This window comes from Colletotrichum paranaense (genome assembly GCF_030867605.1).
Source record: "Colletotrichum paranaense strain IMI 384185 chromosome Unknown Scaffold_1.1, whole genome shotgun sequence".
Lineage (NCBI taxonomy): Eukaryota > Fungi > Ascomycota > Sordariomycetes > Glomerellales > Glomerellaceae > Colletotrichum > Colletotrichum paranaense.
Genome location: NW_026848959.1, coordinates 4,464,738 through 4,474,130, shown reverse-complemented (window position 1 = coordinate 4,474,130; position 9,393 = coordinate 4,464,738). Strand labels below are relative to the sequence as shown.

At 50.3% G+C, this 9,393-nt stretch overlaps 3 protein-coding genes across 3 annotated transcripts; all 3 read left to right on the top strand.

Moving 5' to 3' along the window:
* Positions 1–579: 579 nt before the first annotated feature.
* Positions 580–1,131, top strand: CPAR01_01551 (uncharacterized protein; the record flags this gene model as incomplete). Its single annotated transcript, XM_060485840.1, has 1 exon — positions 580–1,131. One exon carries the CDS (start codon positions 580–582, stop codon positions 1,129–1,131), a length of 552 nt encoding a protein of 183 aa, XP_060356697.1.
* A 5,414-nt stretch (positions 1,132–6,545) lies between these two features.
* Positions 6,546–7,744, top strand: CPAR01_01550 (uncharacterized protein; the record flags this gene model as incomplete). The annotated part of the gene is made up of 2 exons (XM_060485839.1): positions 6,546–6,857; positions 7,166–7,744. The coding sequence occupies 2 exons, from the start codon at positions 6,546–6,548 to the stop codon at positions 7,742–7,744; spliced, it is 891 nt and encodes a 296-aa protein (XP_060356696.1).
* Positions 7,745–8,792: 1,048 nt separating this feature from the next.
* Positions 8,793–9,008, top strand: CPAR01_01549 (uncharacterized protein; the record flags this gene model as incomplete). Its single annotated transcript, XM_060485838.1, has 1 exon — positions 8,793–9,008. The coding sequence occupies one exon, from the start codon at positions 8,793–8,795 to the stop codon at positions 9,006–9,008; it is 216 nt and encodes a 71-aa protein (XP_060356695.1).
* Positions 9,009–9,393: the final 385 nt, after the last annotated feature.

The following is a 9,393-nucleotide window of genomic DNA, read 5'->3' as shown; positions in this document are numbered from 1 at the left end:
ATCTCGATGATTGGACAACCCACGCCTTTTAGCTAAGAGGTATTATCGCTCTTCTCTCTTTACGGAACGTCCGATAGGGATTTTACTGGGATTGTCTTCCCCTGGCAAGGTTCTTTTGAATCTCCTCTAAGCGGCGGAGCCGAGGTAGAGCTGAGGTTTAGGCAAAGGCCTATAGTCTCACTGGTGAGACTCCATCACTGAGTTGTCTTCGATGACTTGCTTTCCTGAGGCTTTTCACCATGCTTTGATGATGGATGGCGAGGTCATCTGGCGTTGGACAAGTCTGTCGTCTGTCGATTCTCTCGTCTTTTTCTGTCTGTTGTTTTCCGTCTTTCACTCGAGGCTGCCTAGTAAGCAGACGGATCCCACTTGGGTAGACAGCTAGTCCCAACTCTGGCCAATACGGGATGGCTGCGTCGCATCACCTGAAGACTTTGGTGCGGGATGGTACAAACTCTGTTTTGCGCGGGTGCCGCCGCCAAGCGCATCACAAGCAGATTTCCTTCTCTGTCGTCCTACATACATTGTCATGCATACACAGACAGATTCACACCAATACGCACCCAACCACGACGAGCAATGCCGCCGTCGCCTTTCCTCAGTCTGGTGCCGTGCCCCAGAGGCGTCCACCCTCATAGCTCTTCGCTCCAAAGCAGCCTTTCTTCACACATCCGGAAATCCACAATCCAGACCGGCTCTGCCCACCCTCCCACGCTGTTCCTAGCCCGAACGTTTGACCGAAGATGGGCGGGGCTACCCTCATCGGGCACTTCTCATCCACTCACCATTGACGATCCTTCCAAGCCCGCCTACAGCATCGCATTCACACGACCACGGCAGCCATGCACGCTCCATTCTGCCGCCCTGTTCGCCATATCGAACTGTTGTGCGTGGATGCCCAGCCTGCCACACTTGACCCAATCACAAGAGCCCGGCGCCCCGTCGTCGGGTGGGACCCCCAGCCCGAACGTGGCACCCTGCTCCGTGTTACCAGCCGACCACACGTCTCAAAGCTTGCACAGCTCTGCACCCGTAGATTCGGTCCCAGACCCCGCTCCTCAACGGTGCCAGTCCACCTTCTCCAAGCCGCAGGGAGCTACTATGGATCCAACCATGGGAATACCAGCCTGATGCGGTATCACACAACCGCCATGTCATCTCTCTGCCTCCAACAGAGCTTGCGCGGTATTCGCGGTCTACACTACGGAGCACTTATCCGATCCTCCAGGGATAGACATGTCCCTTCTCCGAGGACTCCCGCGCCTTCCACGTAATCGCGAATGAAATCGCGCTTCCTCGTCCGATAGCCGCCTGATGTCTGGCTGACTGATACGTGGGGGACATGCCTCCGAGATGGCTATATAAACCCAGACCAGCTCTGGTCGAAAAGGAGATTTCTTCTTCATCCGACTCATCAGCTTCAAACACCAGACTCACAACAAACAAACACTCAAGCCTTTTCGCTTCCACCACCAAACTATCAAAATGGCCCCCTGGTGAGTGAACCGCCTGCTCTGTCTTCCACGCACGGGAGATACAAAATTGCGCATGAGTCTCTTTCTGGATGATTGGGATTCTCTTTGAGTTTCGATCTATCCCACCGGAGGAGCTATGCCTTTGAGATCTCCGACGTCGAAGCTAACCTGATGTGAATAGCACCTGCTCCTCCTGCGGCTCCAGCTGCGCTGGCTCCTGCACTGCCTGCTCTTGCGGCTCTTGCTCCGTAAGCCACATCTCTATGACAGCAAATCTCAAGATACACAGGCGCTGACCTTCAATCTTCATAGCACTAAACAAAGCATGACTTCTCTGCTCCCATCAAATTTGACAACCCGGAAGCGGCTCGCTCGCCAAAAGCCAATATCCAACCCGAGCTGTGTGCCCTCCATTCGACAACGCGGGTGGAAGGATTGTAAGATGTTGACTTAGGGGTGGATCTTTGACTGCTGGAACCCAGTTCCATTTGCCAACAATGATTGCCGAAACGGGGAATCCTCTAGTCTGTGGAGAACGCCGGGTTTCTACATTTACGCTTGACAATTCCGGCAGTTCTTGTTGGTAGTTGGAACTGGGACTCGAGATGGAGAATTCTTCTTTCATTCTTTTTTATCTCTCGTCTCGTGGTATGATAGTTTTGTTTTGAGATGGCAATACGAACTACGAGTGTTTTGATTCCCGGGAAATATCTTACCTCTTCTGCTGGTGACCCAATCATGCGGCCTATTGTGTTTGGGTAAAGTACATATTCTGCGAAAAATGGATAGCTTTGTATCCTTGTGAGTGATTTAAAGGCATCTGATTCTTCAGGTGGGGATCTTGCTTCCCTTGGAGAGGTTGCGAGCGGCCCGCTGAATGCCTACCTAAAGCGGGACATGCATGCATGGCTTCGAGCTGATTGACGCTATTTGCTGAGACTGGAGCTTTTCGGGTCTCCAAACTTGCCAAATCAGTGAGGGGAAGAAGGTTAGGCTTTCTCCAAAGGGGGCCAGCTCCAATGAAGATGGGAGGAAGGTCGGGATGACAGCAAGCTTCGTTCGGGAGAGCTGGAGAATGTCCCTTTCCCCTCCACTTCGCTGGCACCTCTGGTGGTTTATCCCCCACTCGGCGTCGGGATCGGGGGTTCATGCGGGCATGTATTGGATAGTTCGCAACGGAGGAGGAGGTGCGGGGGACGAGGCGTTGGTTCGTTGGTGTGTGTAAGATACATGTGCCTAATTTATCAATGTAGGGCGTTTCAAACTGTCAGCTGACTGATTTTGACTGATTGATGCGCTGGATGGATGCGGCTTGGCACATGAGAAGATGTGGTTGCGATAGGGAGGATAAGGTAGGTGGGATGAGCACGAAGGCATGCGGCGAGAAACGGTTGGCGGAGTTGCGGCTTGTGATTGGGGATGTGAGGTATGCGAACTTGACTGGGTGTGGTTTGGCGGCGATTTGGGGGCGATTTCGTTGGGGGAGCTATCTGAGGCGTGGCGCGCGGCGCGTGGTTACTAGGTACTTACTAAGTAGCCGTGATCTGCTGGTAACGGGGTTTCGGGGTTTCTCTGTGTTGGCGTTGAAACCACGAGGGGGCTTGAAAATGATGTAAGGCCTATGGGAGTGTTGGTTACCTACCTCATCGCTTTGGATGATGTGGTTGATCTGTACGATATTGGCAATTGCTGTCTCTTTTCGGGGTGCACGTCAACGAAGAAAATTCTTCATGGGTTGGTCCTTGAGGACCATTGGACCCTTCGTGGGGGTTAAAATTGCAGTGAACGATTGAAGCGCCGATGTGGTTGTGGCACTAGGCTCAGCTCTGCAACTATCCCCCGTCAGCTTCGAAGATGACTCTGACGATGAAACAAAACATGATATTGAGATTATATGCATTCACCTGTCTAACAGAGTACCTCACAAAGGACTGATCTAGGCACCACATACCAAGGTTCTATTATCGGCAGTACTAAGTACAACGAGAGCCGACTTAGTAACGGCCATAGTAGCGAACCTTGATGGCTCGGTTGTGCAATCTTTTCTAGACCCTGACAGCCGGGACTGTCACTCAGTTTCTCTTTTTCATCTCGAGTAGGAATGTCAATTTCAGCCTGATGAAAATATTCCATGTTGATGAACTGATTACTGGCAGGAACGTGATCTGCCTGGACGCCGATGTCCCCGGCCCCTCCTCAAGTGCTCATCTCTTGAAGGGCTTCCATAGCTAAAGCAACGACAACCGACTCTAACATCACCCAGACAAACTCAAAAACGAGCCGCGAACATCCACTGCGTCTTCACGAATCGATTCCCCGAAAAGATAACCCACGATTAAACCACAAGCGCGTTACCCTCGACGAAAAACTTACGAACCCACCCGACATAACACCAGCCAGCGAAGCCAAAGGTCTAAATCAACAAGACAAGATCACGAATCCGAACAAGAACTCTACATAAATTAAGCTTCAACTCTCACCGGGGAACTTCCCGCCTTCGAGCGGGGGTCTCGGTGAATTGTCAAATCTCCAGCGATCCACCCCGCTTAGAAAGCCCGCGACAAGGAATATGCCCGGATGCAGTCGGCCAGCTGGGCAGGCGGAGCAGCAAATGATCCCGGTGCAATGCGGATGAAGTGCCGATAGGGCTAGGATGGGGCCCAACGCGGAGTTGAGAATCGTATGTTCATCTGCTCCGAGATCGCAAGTACCAGTATGAGTTGGCATTGATGCAGTTGCTTGCGACATCGCAACCCCGGGTAGGATCGGTATAGCTCACTACAGAGCTCGATGCGAAGGGGAATCACGAACACATCCAAGAGTTCAAGAGAAAGCGGCAGCTGTTTTAAGGATTCTAATAAGCCAAGCTCAGGCTCGACAAGTCTCCTTTCACCACGCACCAGATCACCAAGTCGAGGCAAGGCTGATTGGCGAACAGGATATGCATCTCTAACCAAATCCGTCGGAACCTGCAGCGCACACGGTAGAACGGAAGAAACACAGATGGCGACGTTCAATGAGAAGCGCCAAACGGATCAGCCAGCCTGGCGGTACGGCACGGCACGGCTCATGAGGTTGGAGGTTGCCTTGGCTCTTTCCGTTGTGGTTGCCTGCGTTGTGTCAGTGGTGCCACGGTGGGAAACGCATGAGCGCTTGGTGGGATGCCTTGCTGCAGATACTTGAAGCATGTCAGACGGTGGGTGTCGCACGGCGTCGTCCACTGTCGCCATGTAATTGTCTTTTGGAGGCGGCGTGGCGACATCAGGCTCCAAGAGTCCTTGGCAACTCGGTGGCAACTGATTCTCTAATGACTGGTGATGTCCGCCAGAACTGTGGTTCGCGGACTGGCGGTATTTTGAAATGCGTGTTTTGATGTGGTGTCCTGCGTTGAGTGTTTGCACCATCACTTTCAGCCATGGTTCTCTGAGCAAGTTAGAAACTCCTTGTAGCTTGTGCAACAACTTGTGCAGACGACACCAGTCTTGTTCGAGTTTGTCTAAGTCCTATGTAGACGATTCCTCACAATTGTCAGGCTCATTGTCGTCGGGGTACTCTATTCTCCTTCTATATTACGTGCAATTACGCGCAGAGTGCTTGGGGTTCCATATTGAAGTCTCGAGTTGCGAATGCTCCGATTGTATGAATCGCACGAGGACCCAAATTAATACCGCTATATGGAGTAGAGCAAACTCTTTCTCGGCCACGATCACCATACTCGCTCGTTGGTGAAGCGTGTACAAAGAGTTAGAGGGTGTGTACAAACATGAAGTCAAGTCACCGATATGTACGTATCCTCCTTTTCATACACGGGTACGAGGAAGACACAAAAATGCTTTTCGGAATTAAGAAAGACTCTTGATGATCACGACAGACATTGCCTCTTAAGTCAAGGCAGTGTAGCCAAAGCTCGCGACTTGTTATCGGTAAGAAACAAGTCCTCTCAATGGCCGAGTCCACCACTGATGAGACAAATTTTTGGCTTCTTGAACGATAGAAAGTCTCGGATAGTTTAGTGCTCACTGATGTTTAAATCATCTTGGAGCTCTTTTGAATGCTGGATCTTGCTAGAGAGGAAGACTTTCTCATTCTCGTGTCTCACAAGCCCTCGCTCCTGCTGCAAGAGACATGGAAACTATGCAGGTTATGCTAGACATTAGACTTGACTTCTCACGCATTCCTGATGGACAAAGCTTCTAGAAGAAAGTTTCAGTCGTCATCTCCGATCACTGCGGAAGCGTCGTGCAGCTCGAGTCTCTATTCAGTAGAAGGAGGGGCGGCGTGGGCGATTGATGGTCGTTGAAGAAGTTGCAATTTGACACCTTGCTCCTCACAATATCTGTACATGTACATGCAGACTGCCACAGATGCCTTCAAGCAAGCGTCAAAATAGATCACTCTAATGGCTTTACGCGGAAATTATCGGGTGTTATTCCCAGCGAGGAAGGCTCCGCATCATTAATCAAAAGCCTTGGAAGCCCCCTTGACAGCTCGAGTCATTGCCGGTGGCTGCGACGGCGTCACCGAGATCACGGAGGTTCCAGCGGGGCTCTTTCGGCCGCGGTCCGGCTTATCGCCGACGAAGACCAGTGCGGTTGGGTTGACCGCGGGTTTGTTCAGTGGAGCAAGGCGAAGATAACTAACATGTTCGCCCGATCGAGTTTCTGGGGGAGAACGGTATTGTCGACCGAAGAGGTTGTGTTAGACAATGCATTGACCGCCATCTCCCTTGCTTCTAGGAGGGTTTAAACCTTCCTCACCGTAACGATTGCCTAAATAGGCAAGCAGACTTGATCGCTGTTAAGGCAACTATCTTTGAAGGCCACGTACAATCATGTGTGGCCGAACCAAGGCCGGATGAGAGAGGAATTGAGTCCGTAATAATTACCAGTATCGCGGTAGCAACTGCTCCGCGGTGAAATTGTAGCAGAAATACAATTGACTCAATAACATCGTACAGACGATGCCATTATTTAGAGTAGGCCGGTTCCTAGTGACCGATTGAGACTCGCTTCCACAATCATCGGCTCTCTTACACGAACAAAGTCCATCATACCAAGGCCAGACACAAATATGGTGCCACGATATTCGGCTTACGCCAGCCTCTTCCCCGTCTTTTTACAGACATGCCTTGCGCAGGATACCAGCATTGTTTCCGTCCCATATGAATTGACATATCTTCTTCCTTCACCATTTCACGGCAACTTATTTCACAGCTTTGTTAATGGCACCAATACGTCGGATACGTTAACTAACGAACTCCTTCAATTTGCCACCAAAGCACCGTTCATCTCATACGATGACGAGTTCCTGGCACTTCTCGGTCAGAATCCAGCCATTGAGTTGATCGAGGAGCGTCCAGGCAACTTTGCGAGAGAAGCTGGCGTATGGATCAGCGATCGCAATGAACTCTGGTACACAACTTGGATCAATGATGGGCCTACCCACGTGGAAATCTTGGATTTGAAAAACAACAGCATCAGAAACCTGACCTCTTCACAACCCGTTGAAGAACCCGAATAGAGGATTCTACCACCAAGGTCTCATGTACTTCGCTTGCTTGCGAGACGACTCTTGAGACTGGTCTGGCGGGGTCGTATCTGTCGACCCAGAGACAGGCCACGTCGAAACTGTCCTCAACTCTTACTTTGGTCTCAAGTTTCAAGTTTGACAAAATTGACGATGTGGCCTAGGTCACACAGCCGGGAACAAGCAACTCGTACATGTTCATCACTGTCCTGCCCTTCGCCGGGGACTCAACCACGACAGATCGCCTGCCTCAGGGTCTGTGGCGCTGGGACTCCCAGAAGAAGGTCTTGTTACCTGCCATTAGCAGGACTGAGTTCCCCGTCGCCAACGGCGTCCGACCATCGAGGGACCAAAAGACTCTTTGGGTGACCGACTTTGGCGGCGATGAGCGAAGTGGAATTTGGGGGCTACCGGCTCAAGTAGGAGCACCGGCGATCTACAAATACGATCTCAACGAAGACATGTGGCCTGTCAACAAGCGAACCTTTGGTGTCTCGAGAATGCAGGCTCCGGATCGCATCCGCATCGATGACAAGGGTAGAGTTTGGACGGGTGAGGGTGAAGGTGTTGCGGTCCGAAGTTCTCAAGGGAAGGTTATCGGTGTCTTTAATGGACAGTTTTTCACGAGAGATTCTGTTAACACGGCGATTGTACAATTCGAGCTCGCCGGGGATGTTCTGGTAGTGTTGGGCCAGAATAAGTTATGGACTGTCAAGTTAGCTGAGACGGTTTACAGCGCTTAACAACCTGCATCAGCTTGTACTTTATGACAGACTACAAATTCCGAGGATAGCTTAAAGGTAAATCAATAAGACCTCGATCACATGGGTTGCTGATTTGATATCTTTTGCTCAAGCTCTGAAACGTCACTGTTGGTAATTCAAATCACGGGTTTACCAAGATGATATATCCAGACATGCAAGAGTTTTAGACGTATCTTGGTGGTAATAATGACGGAAGAAGACATAACCTGTGTTGATGAGCTGCTTACCCTCACCAAGGTTTATCGCCTTGGTGATGTGTCGTGACATTCTGGGCATTTGAATTGCCATTACCCTGACCTGGCACGCACCATACTTTGGCAAACTCGGACTTTAAGCAAGGAACTCTTGATCTATTTTGACTTTCCCTAGTCCACGAGCCTAAAGTTTTGTCAATAGTTCTTCATATAACCTTACATTTAACCTTGTTCCTATCGAGCAGAAAATCTAATAATTTTAGGCCAATTGCCCCAAGGGCGCCATTTCATTGCCCACAAACCTTCAATCCGAACGTAGCCATCCCATAGCACTTCAACCTTTGAATTAAGACGATAAATACAGAGACTATGGAACTATCCAAAATGATACCAGGACGGACACGGTAATTTCTCAGCGTGCTGTACTTCAGTATGTGACAACCCGCGGGATGCGGTCCTTCCCACCACAGCTGGAGACGCGCCTCCTGATACCGGTGGGATAACTCTAAAGTACGAGTTGCCTCTGGATACTGACTCGATCGATTCAAAACCGGGGACGATTTAATTTGGAATAGATTGAAAATGTTGCAAATTAATCGTTCATTCAGCCTGCGTGAGTTGATCGTGCTCGACTTGATCAAGCTATAAAGACACTCGTTAGAACCTGAGCTCAGCCAAGCCTTTAAGACTACCACCATTTTCACCAAGCCGACGCCGTCACAGTCCTTATCAATTGCATTCTTTACCACCGACCTTGCGTAAGTGAAACTACTAATCGTGACTTGTTGGTCGGCCTTTCGCTAACGAGGTAGCACCCAGGATTCCAACCCACAATGCAGCTCACAGGCTTCACCGCGGCTGTCGTCGCTATCTTCTTCGCCACCAGTGCCAGTGCCACGTGCACCACATCCTGGGGTGGATCCCCTTGCTCAGGGACTCAGTTGGCGTGTTGTATGGATATCAGCTATGGCGTTATGGAGCAGAACAAAAAAGATGAGAATTGGAGATATGCTTGGACGCGAGCCAACTGCAATGACTGCAAGGCTTGAGCCTGAGGACGGGGCTTTAGATCGGGAAACTCATCTCTCTTATCAAATTAATAACCTAATTCCATCGCAAATCCATGAGACAAGAAGGCTCATTAGTTGGGCTACGTCATGAGGTCTGCTAACGCATGATCCTTGATTCACGAAGAAACCAGATGCTATAGGTGATTGCCGAGGGAATCAATTTGTTCTTAAGCACTTTCGAAATTTCATACGCCGAACGCCCCTTGAGATCTCTAATAAGCTTACTGTGTCTTTGATCATTATGCTCTATCTTAAAGTATTGTGCGTACCTTCTGCAGCATCGACCTCGATCTCCTCGAGCTGAACTACAGAGGGTTAGCAACGGCACGCGCGGCAAACCCAGCCGGGGTACTGCTGGTAAGGG